The sequence below is a fragment of the Macaca mulatta genome, chromosome 11 (assembly GCF_049350105.2).
Source record: "Macaca mulatta isolate MMU2019108-1 chromosome 11, T2T-MMU8v2.0, whole genome shotgun sequence".
In the NCBI taxonomy this organism is placed as follows: Eukaryota; Metazoa; Chordata; class Mammalia; order Primates; family Cercopithecidae; genus Macaca; species Macaca mulatta.
The window spans coordinates 124,029,013-124,048,166 of NC_133416.1; the positions used below are offsets into that span (position 1 = coordinate 124,029,013).

The 19,154-nt window shown below is 46.4% G+C and overlaps 1 protein-coding gene across 16 annotated transcripts in view; it reads left to right on the forward strand.

The window, feature by feature from the left end:
• The window catches only part of RNFT2 (ring finger protein, transmembrane 2), a 131,091-nt gene that overhangs the window by 23,280 nt on the left and 88,657 nt on the right, over positions 1-19,154 (forward strand). For all 16 annotated transcript variants that reach the window (XR_013401489.1, XR_013401487.1, XR_013401488.1 and 13 more), the window contains exons 6-7: positions 7,503-7,603; positions 18,723-18,876. Coding sequence is in view for 3 of the 16 variants with exons in the window: in XM_077955308.1 (XP_077811434.1) it covers positions 7,503-7,603; positions 18,723-18,876 (255 nt within the window). In the remaining 13 variants the exon portion in view is untranslated. The remainder of the gene's footprint in view (positions 1-7,502; positions 7,604-18,722; positions 18,877-19,154) is intronic.

The following is a 19,154-nucleotide window of genomic DNA, read 5'->3' on the forward strand; positions in this document are numbered from 1 at the left end:
CTTTCTCTGGTCCCTCCCTGATTAGCTTAATAACTAACCTCCTGAATTCTTTTTCAGGTAAATCAGGGATTTCTTCTTGGTTTAGATCCATTGCTGGTGAACTAGCGTGATTTTTGAGGGGTGTGAAGAGCCTTGTTTTGTCATATTACCAGGGTTGGTTTTCTGGTTCCTTCTCATTTGGGTAGGCTCTGTCAGACGGAAGGTCTAGGGCTGAAGGCTGTTGTTCAGATTCTTTGGTCCCACGGGGTGTTCCTTTGTTATATTCTCCCCCTTTTCCTATGGATGTGGCTTCCTGTGAGCCAAACTGCAGTGATTGTTGTCTGTCTTCTGGGTCTAGCCACCCAGTGAGTCTACCTGGCTCCAGGCTGGTACCGGGGTTGTCTGCACAGAGTCCTGTGATGTGAACTGTCTATGGGCCTCTCAGCCGTGGATACCGGTGCCTGTTCCCGTGGAGGTGGTGGAGGGTACAATGGACTCCATGAGGGTTCTTAGCTTTGGTGGTTTAATGTGCTATTTTTGTGCTGGTTGGCCTCCTGCCAGGAGGTGGCGCTTTCCAGAGATCATCAGCTGCGGTAATGTAGAGAGGAACCAGCAGGGCCCTAGAACTCCCAAGTTCATTTGCCCATTGTCTTCCGCTACCAGGGAAGACCTACGTAGGGAAGGACCTGGTGGGGGTGAGGCTAGGCGTGTCTGACCTCAGACTCTTCCTTGGGCGGGTCTTGCTGTGGGGGAAGTAGGTGACATTCCCAGCTCACCGGAGTTGTGTACCACGGAGGATTATGGCTGCTTCTGCTGAGTCATGCAGGTTGTCAGGGAAGTGGGGGAAAGCTGGCAGTCACAGGCCTCACCCAGCTCCCATGCAAAATGAAGGGCCGGTCTCACTCCCACCGTGCTCACCGCAACAGCCCCCAGACCGTTTTCAGGTGGAGAGCGATAGGGGCTTGAAAACCCGCCCCAGGCTGTCCACTTCCCAGCTGCTAAATAAGAGGGTTCAGTTCTTCCCCTGCTGTGGAGTCTGCACGCTGGATTTGCACCCTCCCCTGAGTTCTGGCCAGGAGGCTTCTTACCCTGTTCAAATTATTTCATCGTTCAGCTAGAGATTTGCTTCTCCCTGTGGAGTTTTAGCCCCTGCTCCTACCCATTGGATCTCCGTGGTGCCAGGCAGGAAAGGACTGCTCGGGGACCCAGCGAGCTCCCAGGGCCTTGCTGTTGCTTCCTTTACCCCTGTATTTTGCTCGGCTCTCCAAATTGACTCAGCGCCAGATAAAGTCGGAAACTTCTCCCGCAAATAGACCTTCAGCTTGCCTGGTGAGGGTGAGTGTTCGGGGGAGGAGGGTCTCCCTTTCCCATTTCCGCAGTTGGGGCACTCACAGTTTTGGGGGGCTCTCCTGGGTCCTGCAGGAGCGGTCCACTTGCTTCATAGAGTCTGTGGGTCCTCTCGGGATTGCTGGTTTGTCCTTGCAGTCAATCTGGTGCTAAAATTCACAGTGCGAGCTGCCACCCGCTGCTCTGTCTGGAGCTGCAATCTAGTCCTGCCTCCCATCCGCCATGATCTCACCAAAACCTCTTCTTTTATTTTATAATTTTTAGAGACAGAGTCTTGCCCTGTCCCCCAGGCTGGAGTGCAGTGGCATGACCATAGCTTATTGCAGCTTCCAACTCCCAGGCTCAAGCGATCCTCCGACCTCAGCCTCCTAGGGAGGCCATTCTTCTGCTTGTCACCCCTGGGTAGATCCCTGAATGTTCCTTCCTTCTCCCCTCCAACAGCAGCATCTCCTTCACATCCCCCTGGCCGAGTCCCTTTACGCCACAGACATTCAGCTCATTAGCTCACTTTCTTTTTTTTTTTTTTTTTTTTTGAGACAGAGTCTTGCTCTGTCGCCCAAGCTGGAGTGCAGTGGCGCGATCCTGGCTCACTGCAAGCTCCACCTCCTGGGTTCACGCCATTCTCCTGCCCCAGCCTCCCGAGTAGCTGGGACTACAGGCGCCCGCCACTGCACCCGGCTCATTTTTTGTATTTTTAGTAGAGACGGGGTTTCACCGTGGTCTCGATCTCCTGACCTTGTGATCCGCCCGCCTCGGCCTCCCAAAGTGCTGGGATTACAGGCGTGAGCCACCGCGCCGGGCCCATTAGCTCACTTTCATTTTTTGTTTGTTTCTTTTTGAGACGGAATCTTGCTCTGTTGCCCAGGCTGGAGTGCAGTGGCGTGATCTCGGCACACTGCAACCTCTGCCTCCCAGGTTCAAGCAATTCCCCTGCCTCAGTCTTCCCAGTAGCTGGGATTACAGACACACACCACCATGCCCAGCTAATTTTGTATTTTTAGTAGAGATGGGGTTTTGCCATGTTGGCCAGGCTGGTCTCAAACTCCTGACCTCAGGTAATCTGCATGCCTCGGCCTCCAAAAGTGCTGGGATTACAGGCGTGAGCCACCACACCTGGCCCCATTAGGTTACTTTCATTCCACCTTCATGCTTATGGCCATACCTCTTACGCTGCTGGGTGGACATAGAGCTTCACCGCCATCCTCCTGCATGTCCTCTGTGTCTGCTGAGCCCATTGCTCATCTCAGCAGGTTCATCCCAGCAACCGGGGAGGGAAACAAAATCATTCTGTCATTTTCCCACCGAGGAAAGAGTGGCTCAGAGACACTAAGTTCCTTACCTGAGGTCACACAGCCAGTGCAAGTGGTGGCATCATGATTTGCACCCAGGTAGTTGAGCCCATGCTCATTCCAGGTTCAAATCCCTACTCCTCCACCCACCTGCAGACCCTCAATTAGGTTACCTTGGTGATCTCAGCCTCAGGTGCTGCCTCTGGAAAAGAGCCTGTTGGCACCAGTTCACAAACCCATTGAAAGGATTAAATAAAATAGTGCATCTAGGCAGGTCGTGGTGGCTCATGCCTGTAATCCCAACTACTCACCTGTAATCCCAACTACTCAGGAGGCTGAGGCATGAGAATCATTTGAATCTGGGAGGTAGAGGTTGCAGCGAGCCAAGATCACACCACCGCACTCCAACCTGGGTGACAGAGTGAGACTCTGTCTTAAAAAAGAAGAAAAAAATAAAAGAGCCAGGCGCGGTGGCTCATGCCTGTAATCCCAGCACTTTGGGAGGCCAAGGTGGGTGGATCACTTGAGGTCAGGAGTTCAAGACCAGCCTGAACAACGTGGTGAAATCCCATCTCTACTAAAAAAATACAAAATTAGCCGGGTGTGGTGACTCACACCTGTAATCCCAGGTACTTGGGAAACTGAGGCAGGAGAATTGAACCCAGGAGGTGGAGGTTGAAGTGAGCCAAGATCATGTCATTGCACACCAGCCTGGGCAATAAGAGTGAAACTCCATCAGAAAAGAAAAAAAAAGACAGAAAAGAGAGAAAAGAAAAGAAGGAAGGAAGCAAGGAGGGAGGGAGGGAGGAAGGGAGAGAGGGAGGGAAAGAAGGAAGGAAAAGAAGGAGTGCATACAAGGTGTTAAGCACAAGTACTGGGCATGGTGGCCTATGCCTCTAATCCCAGCAACTCAGGAGGCTGAGGCAGGAGGATCCCTTGAACCCAGGAGTTTGAGACCAGCCTGGGCAACATAGCAAGACCCCCCCTCTTCTCTACAATTTTTTTTTTTTTTTTTGAGATGAAATCTCAGTCTCTCACCCAGGCTGGAGTGCAGTGGTGCAATCTCCACTCGCTGCAACCTCCGCCTCCCAAGTAGTGAGATTACAAGTGTGTACCACCAAGATTACCAAGCGATTCTCCTGCCTCAGCTTCCTGAGTAGGTGAGATTATAGGCGCATGCCACCACACCCGGCTTATTTTTGTATTTTTAGTAGAGATGGGGTTTCACCACATTGGCCAGGCTGGTCTTGAATACCTGACCTCAGGTGATCCACCAACCTCAGCCTCCCAAAGTGCTGGGATTACAGGCGTGAGCCACTGCACCCGGCTTGCAAAATATTTTCTAAAAGTTAGCCAGGTGTGGTGGCATGTGCCTCTCCTCCTAGCTACTCAGGAGGCTGAAGCAGGAGGATTGCTTGATCCCAGGAGTTCGAGGCTGCAGTGAGCTATGATTGCACTACTGCACTCCAACCTGGGCAACAGAGCAAGACCTTCTCTGTTAAAAAAAAAAAAAAAAAAAAAAAAAAAAAAAAAAAAAGAAGGTGCTGTTTAGCATGGCGCCTGGCATATAGGAAACATTTAATTGAGCTAGTTTTCAAAAGTCTGTGCTTTCAGAAAAAAAAAAAAAAAATCTCATAAAAAAGTGGCCTAAGGATGTGAATAGGCAATTCTCAAAAGAAGATATACAAATGGCCAACAAACTTATGAAAAAATACTCAACATCACTAATGATCAGGGAAATGCAAATCAAAACACAATGCGATACCACCTCACTCCTGCAAGAATGGCCGTAATCAAAAAATCAAAAAATAATAGATGTTGGTATGGATGCAGGAACACTTTTACACTGCTGGTGCGGACATAAACTAATACAACCACTATGGAAAACAGTGTGGAGATTCCTTAAAGAACTAAAAGTAGATCTACCATTTGATCCAGAAATCCCACTACTAGGCATCTACCCAGAGGAAAAGAAGTCATTATACGAGAAAAATACTTGCTCACGCATGTTTATAGCAGCACAGTTCACAATTTCAAAAATGTAGAACCAGCCCAAATGCCCATCAATCAATGTGTAGGTAAAGAAACTGTGGTATATGTATATGAAGGAATACTACTCAGCCATAAAAAGGAATGAATTAATGGAATTAGCAGCAACCTGGATGGGATTGGAGATTATTATTCTAAGTAAAGTAACTCAGGAATGAAAAAATAAACCTTGTATGTTCTCACTGATAAGTGGTAGCTAAGCTGTGAGGATACAAAGGCATAAGAATGATACAGTGGACTTTGGGGACTCTAGGGGAAAGGGTGGGAAGGGGGTGAGGGATAAAAGACTACAAGTTGGGTTCAGCGTATACTGCCCAGGTGATGGGTGTGTGAAAATCTCGCAAATCACTGCTGAAGAACTTATTCATGTAATACCACCTGTTCACCAAAAACCTATGGAACTAATTTTTTTTGTTTTTAAGGCTGTGCTTTCTCCTGCACAGGTGATCCCATAATAATCACCAGCTGCACTGACCCTTCTATAACATCATCTGCTTTCTCAAAAACACTTGGGCCTCCATGCAGGATGGAGGACAACCCAGTCTCCATTTGCATGTGAGCACATTGAGGTTCGGAGTTGGGGACAGAGTCAGAGGTCGTTCCTGACCCTTAGTCTCTTCTTTATGCAAACTCCTTTCTGCTGCTGTTAAAACAGTAGGAGGGGCCAGGGACAGTGGCTCACGCCTATAATCCCAGCACTTTGGCAGGCTGAGGCAGGTAGATCACCTGAGTTCAGGAGTTCGAGACCAACCTGGCCAACATGGTGAAACCCCATCTCTACTAAAAATACAAAAATTATCTGGGCATGGTGGCGGGTGCCTGTAATCCAGTCACTTGGGAGGCTGAGGCAGGAGAACCACTTGAACCCAGGAGGCAGAGATTGCAATGAGCCGAGATTGCACCATTGCACTCCGGCCTGGGCAACAAGAGCGAAACTCCATCTCAAAAACAAACAAAAACAGTAGGAGGCAGCTTTGGGGGCTAGGTCTCTCTCAAATGCAGTAACATCCAAGTGGCACCTTTACTTAAATTTTAGGAGCTGAGAGGATCTCTGTATCAATGGACGGGCCTCCAGGGGTCCTTGATCCTCATGAAGACACAGGTGACACTTTGCCTGTGTGTGCATATGTTCCATAAGAGCAGGTCCACATGGCCCTTAGTAAGCGTAGGCATCTCAGCTTATTAGGAGAAAACTACCTCCTTTGTCCTTCAGATTCTGTCTTCCCAGAACATTGCTAATTCCCTCTTCCTATTCCACCTTTGGTTTGGATTCATAGAGAATTAAACTGGAATCTATTATTTATTGGAGTAAAAAGAGCTACCGGGTGGATTAATCACATTGATAAGAGCAGTTGGTTGGTTGGAGGTGGTTTCTAGCGTCATTAACCTTGACCGCTCCTGGAATAATGGGTGGATGGAGATGCATTTGTTTCGTCCACTCTCTGGAAATGTGCGTCGTAACAGTGCGTGGGGCACCGAGCTGTGTCTGGAGACAGTGTGTATGAGCATTTACCGAAACCACAGGGAAGGTTGCACTGGGAAAGTTATGACCTCATCTTATTCCAGCAATGTAGCCATTCCAGTCCAAGAAAAGACATGAGCTGTTGAGAATTAACAGCAGAGGGGTCTGCCTGTGTGTCCCAGGGTACATAGGCAGGAACATGCCCCTCTTTGCATCTCCTTCAGACATTTCCTAGGATTGCTCTAAGGCTGTGAAACTGCTGGGAAACAGCAAACTGAGGATTTCCAATTTGTCTTCCTGGGGACTAGACAGGAACGAGGCTGAAGAAGGAGAAATGGGGCTGGATTGTGAAGGGCTTTGAGAATTAGGTGTATAAGTTTGAATTTAATTCTACACTGTGGTGCTCCATGGAACGGTCGGTCCAGGGCAGTGGGCTAGAGGTCTGTCCTAGAAAAAGTGAAAGCAGAAATTTGCAACCTCTAGATCCGAATCTTCTGCTGGGTTATAAACTCTTAATAATCTGTCCTATTGCTTAGCAAGCTTCAAATATGAATCTGTACCAGACTGAATGTTTGCATTTAAAAATGTGACTTTTGCCTGTAATTCCAGTGTTTTGGGAGCCCAAGGCAGGAGGATCACTTGAGGTGAGGAGTTCAGGACTAGCCTGAGCCAAATAGCAAGATTCTGTCTCTACAAAAAAAATTTTTTTTTTAATTAGCCAGGTATAGTGACACCTGCCTGTGGTGCTAGCTTCTCAGGAGGCTGAGGCAGGAGGATCACTTGAGCCCAGGAGTTCAAGGTTACAGTGAGCTATGATCACCCTACTGTACTCCAGCCTAGGCAACAGAAAAAAAATTAAAATTAAAAATTTGATTTAATTTTTAACAACAACTCCATTTTCAAATGAAGACCCATGCCCTTGAGGTTTCTTAACCTCTCTGTGCTTTAGTTCTTAACAGCATTTTATGTACTTTGATTCTTACAACTCTTTAAGGTAGATACTAAGATAAACCCATTTTACAGATGAGGAAAGGGAAACTGAAAGAGTTGAAATAACTTGCCTGGAGTTGGACAGCTCCCACACAGGATTTGACCAGGGATTTGAATGTGTGCCATCCAGCTCTAGTCTGCTGTGAACCACGTTGCTCTCTTGCCTTTCTAGATAGTTTTTTAAGCAGATGTCCACCATTCTGCCACCTTCTCCGTGACCACCGCTTGGGTCTCAGTGGAATGGAAAGGTTCCAATGCCCTTCCCTTCACCTTCAGCACCACTTCCTTCAAAACGTTGACAAAGTGAAAAGCTGCCAGTCAGGGTACATTCTGGAAGGTTCTGCCACATCCACCTTTGATATCACAGATGTCTTGCTTTGTCTTAGGAGAAGAGGTCGGTACTGGTCATCTTGTGGATCTTGGCCTTTCTGGCGGGGAACACCCTCTATGTGCTTTATACATTCAGCTCCCAGCAGCTGTACAACAGGTGAGCATGGGAATCCAACCCCCACGGTGGGAGAGTGGGGCGCTTGGCTGGGCTTGGGGCATGTACCCTTTCACTTGAGAATTGAGGCACAAGCTCTGTGTCATGTTATAAATTCCAAATTCCACCCTGCTATTACTCCTCATGCATATCTAAACCAGCACTCAATAATAGAAATTCAAGGTAAGCCACATAGGTAAATTAACATCTTCTAGTTACGGAAAACTAAACAGAAACAGGTGGAATCAATTATAATAATTGATTTTATTTAACCCAGTATATCAAAAATATTTGGGTTTTGTTTGTTTGTTTGTTTGTTTTGAGACAGGATCTCACTGCATCACCCAGACTGGCAGTAGTGTGATCACGGCTCACTGGAGCCTCGACCTCCCTGGGCTCAGGTGATCCTCCCACCTCAGCCTCCCAAGTAACTGGTACTACAGGTGCATGCCACCACACCTGGCTAATTTTTATAGTTTTTGTAGAGACGGAATTTCCCTTTGTTGCCCAGGCTGGTCTCGGACCTCTGAGCTCAAGCAATCCACCTGCCTTGGCCTCCCAAAGTGCTGGGATCATTACAGGCATGGGCCACCGCACCTGGCCCCAAAAGATTGTCATTTCAACATGCAATCAATATAAAAATTATAAATGAGATATTTTACATTTTTTTTTTTTTTTGAGACAGAGTCTCACTCTGTTGCCCAGGCTGGAGTGCAGTGGCGCGATCTTAGCTCACTGCAATCTCAGGTTTAAGCAGTTCTCCTGCCTCAGCCTCCTGAGTAGCTGGGATCACAGGCACGTGCCACCACGCCTAGTGAATTTTTGTATTTTTAGTAGAGACAGGGTTTCACCATATTGGTCAAGCTGGTCTCAAACTCCTGACCTCGTGATCCACCCGCCTCGGCCTCCCAGAGTGCTGGGATTACAGGCGTGAGCCACTGCGCCTGGTTTTACATTCTTTTTTCACATTAAGTCTTTGTAATCTGGTATCTTACACATACAGCTTATGTCAGTTCCAACCAACCACATTTCGAGTATTCAAAATGGTTAGTGATCAGTGTATGAGTAGTGCAGGTCTGGAATATTTCTGGAAGGACAACCAAGAAACTGGAAATAATAATTGCCTCTTGGTGGGCACTGGAGATCAGAAACCTACTTTGCGCAGTTTGGCCTTTCTTTATTTTTATTTTTTTGAGCTGGAGTTTCACTCTGTTGCCCAGGCTGGGGTGCAGTGGTGCAATCCCGGCTCACTGCAACCTCTGCCTCCCAGGTTCAAGTGATTCTCCTGTCTCAACCTCTTAAGTAGCCAGGATTACAGGTGCCTGCCACCACAGCCAGCTAATTTTTGTATTTTTCGTAGAGATGGGGTTTCACCATGTTGGCCAGGCTGGTCTCGAACTCCTGACCTGAGGTGATCCGTCGACCTCGGCCTCCCAAAGTGCTGGGATTACAGGCGTGAGCCACCGCGCCTGGCCCAGTTTGGCCTTTTATATTACAGTCATGTGTCACGTAATGATGTTTCCATCAACGATGGACCATATAGACAGCAGTGGTCCCATAAGGTTATAATGGAGCTGGAAAATTCTATTGCCTAGTGATACTACAGCCATCATAATGCTGTAGCACAGTGCCTTACGTATTTGTGTTGATGCTGGGGTAAACCTATTGTCCTGCCAGTCATATAAAAGAAGAGTGCATGCAATTTATGTACAGTACCTAATGCTTGATAATGATAATAAAAGACTATGTTACTGGTTTATATGTTTACTATACTTTTCATTGTCATTTTCTTTTCTTTTTCTCTTTTTTTTTTGAAACCGAGTTTTGCTCTTATCGCCCAGGCTGCAGTGGCACGATCTCGGCTCATTGCAACCGCCATCTCCCAGGTTCGAGTGATTCTCCTGCCTCAGCCTCCCAAATAACTGGGATTACAGGCATTCACCACCATGCCTGGTTAATTTTTGTATTTTTAGTAGAGACAGGATTTCGCCATGTTGGCCAGGCTGGTCTCAAGCTCCTGATCTCAGGTGATCTACCTGCCTCAACCTCCCAAAGTGCTGAGATTACAGGCGTGAGCCACAGTGCCCGGCCCATTGTCATTTTAGAGTGCACTTTTTCTACTTATAAAACATAAAAGTTGGCTGGGCATGGTGGCTCACACCTGCAATCCCAGCACTTTGAGAGGCCAAGGTGGGCAGATCATGAGGTCAGGAGTTCAAGACCAGCCTGGCCAAGATGGTGAAACCCCCATCTGTACTAAAAATACAAAACTTAGCCGGGCGTGGCGTCGGACGCCTGTAATCCCAGCTACTCAGGAGGCTAAGCCAGAGAATTGCTTGAACCCGGGAGGCAGAGGTTGCAGTGAGTCGTGATTGCGCCACTGCACTCCAGACAGAGAGAGACTGTGTCTCAGAGTTAACTATAAGGCAGCCTTAGGCAGTGCCTTTCAGAAGAATTCATTGCCGTCATAGGAGATGACAGCGCCATGGATGTTATTGCCCCTGAAGATCTTCCAGTGGGACAAGATGTGGAGGTGGAAGACAGTGATATTGATGATTCTGACCCCATTTAGGGTGAGGCTAAGGTGTATGTTTGTGTCTTAAGTTTTAACAAAAAATTTTAAAAATTGGAAAAACCTAATAGAATAAGGATATAAAGAAATAAAATATTTTTGTACAGCTGTACAATCTGTTTTAAGCTAAGTATTATTATAAAATAGTCAAAAAATAAAAACAGTGTACAAAGTAAAAATGTTACAGTAAGCTAAGGTCAATTTATGATTGAAGAAATAAACATTTTAAAATAAATGTAACGGCCGGGCATGGTGGCTCACGCCTGTAATCCCAGCACTTCAGGAGGCCAAGGCGGGTAGATCATTTGAGGTCAGGAGTTTGAGACCAGCCTGGCCAACATGGTGAAACACCGTCTCTACTTAAAAAAATACCAAAATTAGCCAGGTGTGGTGTCAGGAGCCTATAATCCCAGCTACTTGGGAGGCTGAGGCAGGAGAATCATTTGAACCCGGGAGGTGGAGGCTACAGTAAGCCAAGATCATGCCACTGCATCCAGTCTGGGTGATAGAATGAGACTCTATCTCAAAATAAAATAAAATAAAATAAAAGTAGTGTAGCCTACATGTACAGTGTCTGTAAATTCTACAGCAGTGTATAGTCATGTCTTAGGCCTTCACATTCATTCACTACTCTTTCATTGACTCACCCAGAGCAACTCCCAGTCCCGCAAGCTCCAGTGATAGTAAGTGTCCTATATGGGTGTACCTTTTTCCATCCTTTATACAGTATTTTTACTGTGCCCTTTCTGTTTAGATATACAAATACCATTGTGTTATAATTGCCTATAGTGTTCAGTACAGTAACATGTTATATAGGTTTGTAACCTAAGAGTAATAGGCTATATCATAGAGCCTAGATGTAGTAGGCTATGCTATCTAGTTTTGTGTAAGTCAACTCTATGGTGTTCACACAAGGACCAAATCACCTAAGAATGTGTTTCTCAGAACAGTGTCCCAGTCACTAAGCGATGTATGACTGTATTTTATTTTTTCCCCCATCTGATGAATGTAAGAGCTTTTAAAAGTGATTTTAATGTATGTATGTCCTTTTTCTTTGTTTTTTCCTTTTTTTTTTTTTTTTTTTTTTTTTTTTTTTTTTTTTTGAGACAAGGTCTTGCTCTGTCACCCAGGCTGGAGTGCAGTGGGTGGATCATACTTACTGAAACCTCAACCTCCCAGCCTCAAGCAATCTTCCCACCTTAGACTCCCAAGTAGCTGAGACTTCAGGCGCATGATACCATGCTCAGCTAATTTTTTTTATTTTTAGTAGAGATGGGGTTTCTCCATGTTGCCCAGGCTGGTCTTGAACTCCTTGCCTCAAGTGATCCACCCATCTCAGCCTTCCAAATGGCTCATAGGTGTGAGCCTTTGTGACCGGCTTTTTCTTTTTTCATTCATTCGTTAACTGATTCATTTATGCCTGTACTTTTTTTAAAAAGTCCTTAAAGATACTCACTAGAACAGAGGTTGGCAGACTACAGCCATTCACCCATTTTGATTAGTAACATTTTGCTAAAACACAGCTACACCCATCCATTTACGTATCATTTATGAGTTCATCTGTGTTCCGGCAGAGTTGAACAGTTATGGCAGAGACCATATAGCTTACAAAGCCAAAACTATTTACTGTCTGTTTTTAAAGGAAAAGCTTGCTGACTCCTGGCCTAAAAAATATTAACAGTGGTCCTCTAGATGTTACATATGTGGATAGGCCAGGTGCGTTGGCACACGCCTGTAATCCCAGCACTTTGGGAGGTCGAGATGGGCAGATACTTTGAACCCAGGAGTTCGAGACCAGCCTGGGCAACATGGTGAAACCCCATCTCTACAACAAATGCAAATATTAGCCGGGCATGGTGGCGTGCACCTATAGTCCCAGTTACCCTGGAGACGAGGGTGGGAGGATCACATGAGCCCAGGAGGTCAAGGCTGCAGTGAGCCATAATCGCACCACTGCATTCCAACCTGGGTGACAGAGTGAGATCCTATCGTTAAAAAAAAAAAAAAAAGTACGTGTGTGAGCAATTTTATTTTTTTCTTTAGAATTATCTGTATTTAAAATTTTTTTTTAATGGACACTTTTTTTTACATAGTAATAGCAGTGCTTTTTAAATAATGTTAAGTGATAAAAATGTCTACCCCATCTGGGTTGAGCTGTACAGAGACAAGGTAACAGGGCTCCTTGCTCCTACACCCCAAATACATGTCCCATGATGTGGGCATCCTCTTCTGTGACATTGACTCACAGTTCTATGCAATGTGGTGCGGCAAGTTGGGAGGGAGAGCACAGGAAATTGAATGGATTACTGAGCCCCGACTTATCAGCTTCCTTAAAATATCCCTGTCACCCTGACAGCCCATTCTGGGCTCATTGCAAGCTCCGCCTCCCGGGTTCACGCCATTCTCCAGCCTCAGCCTCCCAAGTGGCTGGGACTACAGGCGCCTGCTGCCATGCCCGGTTAATTTTTCTATTTTTAGTAGAGACGGGGTTTCATCGTGTTAGCCAGGATGATCTCGCTCTCCTGACCTTGTGATCCTCCCGCCTCGGCCTCCCAAAGTGCTGGGATTACAGGCGTGAGCCACCGCACCTGGCCGGAAATTCTTTTGAAACGAGACGCTTCCTCCACAAATCTGCCAGCGTAAATGAAGCAGGCAGAATCTCACTCACTCCCGTGGACATCTCGAATGGTCAACAGTTTCTCTCCTGAGTTCCTTCAGGGCTGCTTGCCAGCCTCCAATTTTTTTTTAGTGAGTTTGTTTCCCCTGGTGCCTATACGTTGCTGTCCATAGTTGCTGCCCCATCAATATTTGTCAAATAAATGAATAGCTCAGATTTTTTAAAATTTATTTCCATTTATTTATTTATTTATTTATTTATTTATTTATTTTTGAGACACAGCCTTTCTCTATTGCCCTAGCTGGAATGTAGTGGTGCCAACATGGCTCACTGCAGCCTTGAACTCCTGGGCTCAAGCAATCCTCCCACCTCAGCCTCCCAAAGTGCTGGGAATACTGGCATGGGCCACCACACCTGGTCACAATTTTTAAAGTTACTTATAATTCAAAAGTAATTTATTTTTAATTGTGAAAATTGGAAAACCCATTTAAAAAGGACCAAAACCACATCCAATTCTGTCACCTAACAGCAACTCTGCTACCATTTTTCTCTACATATTTATACCTATTTGTTGTGGAAATTGTAGCATGCAGAACATGCCATTGTACAACTCTTTCATTTACCAGCATATCACTTTAATACACAATAAATGTCAATAAATGCAAGGAGCATTTCTTTATTTATTTTGAGACGGAGTCTTGCTCTGTCGCCCAGGCTGGAGTGCAGTGGCACAATCTTAGCTCACTGTAACCTCCATCTCCTGGGTTCAAGTGATTTTCCTGCCTCAGCCTCCTGAGTAGCTGGGATTACAGGCAAACGTCACTACACTTGACTGATTTTTTTTTTTTTCTTGAGACAGAGTCTTGCTCTGTCGCCAGGCTGGAGTGCGGTGGCACGATCTTGGCTCACTGCAACTTCTCCCTTCTGGGTTCAAGCGATTCTGCTGCCTCAGCCTCCCAGGTAGCTAGGACTACAGACACATGCTACCACACCCAGCTAATTTTTGTATTTTTAGTAGAGACAAGGTTTCACCAAGTTGGCAAGGATGGTCTCGATCTCTTGACCTTGTGACCCGCCTTGGCCTCCCAAAGTGCTGGGATTATAGGTGTGAGCCACCGCGCCCGGCCAATTTTTTGTAATTTTAATAGAGACAGGGTTTCACCATGTTGGTCAGGCTGGTCTCAAACTCCTGACCTCAGGTGATCTGCCTTCCTCGGCCTCTCAAAGTGTTAGGAGCCACCATGCCCAGCTGCAGGTAGCATCTATTGACACTTCCTGTGTATGTGCCTAGGACTATATTAAGAAAGCATATCAACTAAGGGCCCTTTGGGTTACCAGCTTAAGCAAACAGGGAATTCTTCCAGGCATTGCTCCATGCAGGGACTCAAGCAATCCTAGGAAAACCAAACAACAAGGCCCGAGAAAGGGCAGGGACCAGGAACTTCCTGGAATTTGATGTTCAGTTCTTGGCATGACTTAGCCGTTCACTGGCAGTCTGTGTTTCTCCTTCAAAATTAAAGAGAGCGCGCCTCTGATTGGCTTTTCATGCGCCAGGGGGGCTGGGTCGCAGAGTCCAGTGGGGATGTGGATGCTTTCCCTGAGGATGGCAGTGGTGAGCACATCTCAGAATAGAGTCACAGGCTTAGCAGATGCCCTAAATGCAACTACTTGGAAGAATCTGTAGAGGCTGTAAGGGTGCTGGAAATCACATCTCTACATCAGACACAAAATTGTGTAAGTCCCAGACTTGGAGATTTCACAAACTAGTAAAGCGACCCACATCAAAGTCCAGGGGGTTACCATGTAGATATCAGCTTGCTTTTTGCAACTAAAAACATATTTTAAAAATGATCATCACGTAATAGCCAGAAGGTAGAAGCAAGCCAGTGACCCAGTGTCTATTGGCAGATGAATGGATAAACACCCTGTGGTATGTGCATACAGTGGAATATTATTCAGCCTGAAATAGAAAGGAAATTCTGACACATGCTGCAACATGGATGAACCTTGAGGACATTTTGTGAATTGAAATAAGCCAGATACAAAAGAACGTTAGGTGTATGATTGCATGAAGTACCTAAAGTAGTCAAATTTATAGACAGGAGAATGGCAGTTGCCAGGGACTGTGGGGAGAAGGGAATGTGGAGTTACTGCTAATGGATACAGAGTCTCAGTTTTGCAAGATGAAAAGAGGTCTGTGGTTAGATGGTGGTGATGATTATGCAACAATGTGAATGTACTTAGCATCATTGAACTGTGCAGGTAAAAATGGTTAAGACGGTACATTTAATGTTCTGTGTGTTTTACCACAATTAGAAAAAAAGATCATCTACCACTGACATCATTTCATAAAAGAATGATTATTTTAACACCAAAGAATTAATTAGGAAAGAAAAATAATCCTGTAATTGGAATACATTTGGCTTCATTTTTTAAAAAGTATTTGGAGATCACTGCATAAGTGAATGTTATCAGAACGTGACTGCTGTTTGTGGAAACTATCAGAGCTGCCAGAATTGAGGGAAGATTCTTTTGTGGATGGTTGGGGGTAGGGTTGGCCAGAGGACCTCTAGGACAGGGTTGAAACTCAAATCGGGCTTTCAGATCACATCCATTTGTTTAGAAAATGAACTTTGAGGACTGTGTGGTTTCGCCACTTTCTGAGGCCACCCATAAAAGCAATTTGAGGAGCAGTTCCGAGGCGTCAACACAGATCTCGTACCCTGCATTCAGTGCATGGTCTAGAATGTCAAGGTCCTGGTGGAGGGTGGAGGAGGTGGAGTTTCCCAGAACCTTGGATGAATTTCCAGCTCATGCCATTTTCTGGGTATGATCATATTCCCAGGCTCAGACCTCTGTGCCCCCATCAAAGCAGGCTGAGTCAAACTGGCGCACGGGAAGAGAGAGAGAGAGAAGCTTAAGAGAGGAGCAGCAGGCTGGGCGCGGTGGCTCACACCTGTAATCCCAGAACTTTGGGAGGCTGAGGTGGGTGGATCACCTGAGGTCAGGAGTTCGAACCAGCCTGGCCAAAAGGGTAAAACCCCATCTCTACTAAAAATACAAAATTAGCCAGGTGTGGTGGCGCACACCTGTAATCCCAGCTACTTGGGAGGCTGAGGCAGGAAAGTCGCTTGAACTGGGGAGGTGGAGGTTGCAGTGAGCCGAGATTGCACCATTGCACTCCAGCCTGGGCAACAAGAGCGACGAGAAATCCCATGGAGACAGGGTGGGGATGTGGGAGGGTCACTGAAGGTGTTGTGAGTGACTTGTCAGTAATTTTGCCCTCCTCAAAATAACCCAGACCAACCCATTCTTAGGATGCTAGAATAGGGGCCTCATTTTGCACCCTTTTCCGCCAGCCCAGCTGAGTATTTCCAAAGCATATAGAAAGCATCCATTCTGTGCTGAGTGCACTTCTCCCTGCTTTGGAGGAGGCTGATGGGATTCAGTCTGGCCCTTGCCCAGAGCCTGTAATCCGGCAGGAAGAAAGGAGAGGGACCAGCGTGGGTTGAGTACTGGTTCCAATCTAAGCTCCACATTCAACCCGAGATGCTGCAGGAAGGTGACTCCACCTCTTAGTGTCCCGGTGTCCTCAGCTCAAAATGGGATATATATATATATATATGTTTTTTTGTTTTTTTTGTTTTTTTTTTTTTGAGAAGGAGTCTCACTCTATCGCCCACGCTGGAGTGCAGTGGCATGATCTCGGCTCACTGCAACCTCTGCTTCAGCCTTCTGAGTTGCTGAGACTACAGGCATGCACCACCATGCTCAGCTAATTTTTATTTTTTTAATAGAGACAGGGTTTCACCATGTTGGCCAGTCTCGAACTCCTGACAAGTGATCCGCCTGCCTCTGCCTCCCAAACTGCTGGGATTACAGTCGTGAGCCACCGCGCCCAGCCTCAAAATGGGATATTCACAGTACCTACTTCATAGAGTCTTTGGGAAGACAAGATGAGTTAAGATATGTAAAATGCACAGAGCAGGGCTGCATGACATCTAAAGCCAGGATATTTTAGCCACTATTACAAAGAACATTCCCCTCTTGGGGTGTGTTGGAGAGCAGTGCCACTCAAAGTGTGGTCTGTTCACCAGTGCCAGTTTGAGAACTGCTTGTTGTCTGTCTCCAACAAGTTAAGTTCAGAAACAACATGAGGTTTCACTTATCTGGTCATGGACAGGTTTACACTACTCAGCTGTAGAGTATGGATGGAGAACTTTAACTGCAGCCAGGATGTCTGGGTTCCAGGCCACCTCTGTCCCTTAATATTTTCAGGATCTTCCACATATTACTTTACCTTTCTGTGCCTCAGTTTCCTCATCTGCAAAATGGGGTGGATAAAAGTACCTGCCTCATAGTATTACTATCGTCATCACTGCTGCACCGCAGGGTCTGTAATCTGTCCATTATCTCATCAAATCCTGCCAATGACACCATAAGGCAGGGAACAATTCCCATTTTATTCATGAGAACACTGAGGCTTACAGAGATAACTTTATTTGCCCAGGGTCCAATAAATGGAGAAGCCTGGATTCCAGTTCAAGTCTGTCTGATACCAACGCCTTTATGCTTATGTAGTGTGACTTTGGGCAGCTGACGTCACCTCTCCAAGCCTCAGCGCCTTATTTATAAACTGGAGATAAGCAACACTCACTGCACGGGACAGTCGTGAGGATCAGTGAGCAAAGAGCTTAGCACAGTTCCTGGCACATCAGTTTCCCTCCCTCCTTCATAGTATTGGCCTGCCTTCCTAATTTCCTCTCCCTGCCTTCCCTCCCTCTCTTCCTCCTCCTTTCTTTTCTTCCCTCCTTCCTTCCTTCCTTCCTTTTGCCTCCTCTTATAAAGCCTGTTGTGGACCCACAAAACTAGAGGGCACTGTTATGGTTGGGTTTGTCCCCACCAAAACTCATGTTGAAATTTGATCCCCAGTGGTGTTGGGAGATGGGGCCTAGCAGAAGGTGTTTGGGTCACGGGTATGGATCCTCCATGAGTGGTTTGGTGCCATTTTCATGATAGTGAGTGAGTTCTTGCTCTGGTGAAACTGGGTTAGTCTCATGGGAATGGATTAGTTCCTGTGAGGGTGGGTTCTTATAAAGCCAGGATGCCCCTGGGGTTTGTCTGCTTCCCCTTTGGCCTTCTCCTTCATGTTATGATGCACCAGAAAAATAACCCTCACCAGAAGCTAGTGCCATGCCCTTGAACTTCCCAGCCTGTAGAACCCTGGGCTAAATAAAACTCTTTCCTCTGGCTGACAACAGTGGCTCATGCCTGTATCTCAGCACTTTGGAAGGCTGAGGTGGGGGGATCACTTGAAGTCAGGAGTTTGAGACCAGCCTGGCCAACATGGCAAAACCCCGTCTCTACTAAAACTACAAAAAATTAGTCAGCTGAGTTGGCAGATGCCTGTAATCCCAGCTACTTGGGAGGCTGAGGCGGGAGAATCACTTGAACCCAGGAGATGGAGGTTGCAGTGAGCCGAGATCACACCACTGCACTCCATCCAGCCTGGGAGACAGAGCAAGACACCATCTCAAAAACAAACAAACAAACAAAACCACCTCTTTCCTCTACAAATTACCCAGCCTAAGGTATTCTGTTATAGCAACACACAAAAAAGGACTAAAACAGGGACCTTAATGAAACTCCAATATGGCCATTTAACTCTCAAGGGAACTAAGTCTCAGAGAGGTTAAAAGATCCATGTGAGGTCACAGCAGGTGAGTAGCAGATTCAGGAAAAGAACACAGACGTCTGACTCCCAGTTCAGTGCTCTTTCTATAGGTGATACTTCAGGAAAAGGACACAGACGTCTGACTCCCAGTTCAGTGCTTTTTCTACAGGTGATACTTAGAAGGCTCCTGAGTGAGTAGAAGGAGCTGCTGAGGCCTGGCCCTAAGGGAACCTTCTGACCCTCTGAATCCTTCCCCCAGCCTCATATTCCTGAAGCCCAACCTGGAGACACTGGACTTCTTTGACCTGCTGTGGATCGTGGGGATCGCAGACTTTGTTCTAAAGTACATCACCATCGCCCTCAAGTGCCTCATCGTGGCCCTGCCCAAGATCATCCTGGCCGTCAAGTCCAAGGTAGGCACTGGCTGCAACCATCAGGTAACCCCAGTCACATGGATCACACAGAGGATTCAGAGTGCCTTCTGAGGAGGAAAGAATGGATGAGAGTGGACTGATGTCAGCACATAAAATAAAGAGAGCCTGAGCTCATAGCTCCTGTCACCCACCTCTTCTAATTCCATGAAGCTGAGCATGGCTCTTTGTCATCACCACCTTGTCACACCTCTACTTTCCAAGTGCATTTCCTAAGTTAGGTTGTTCACAGCTACCCTTGATGCAATTTTCATCCACAT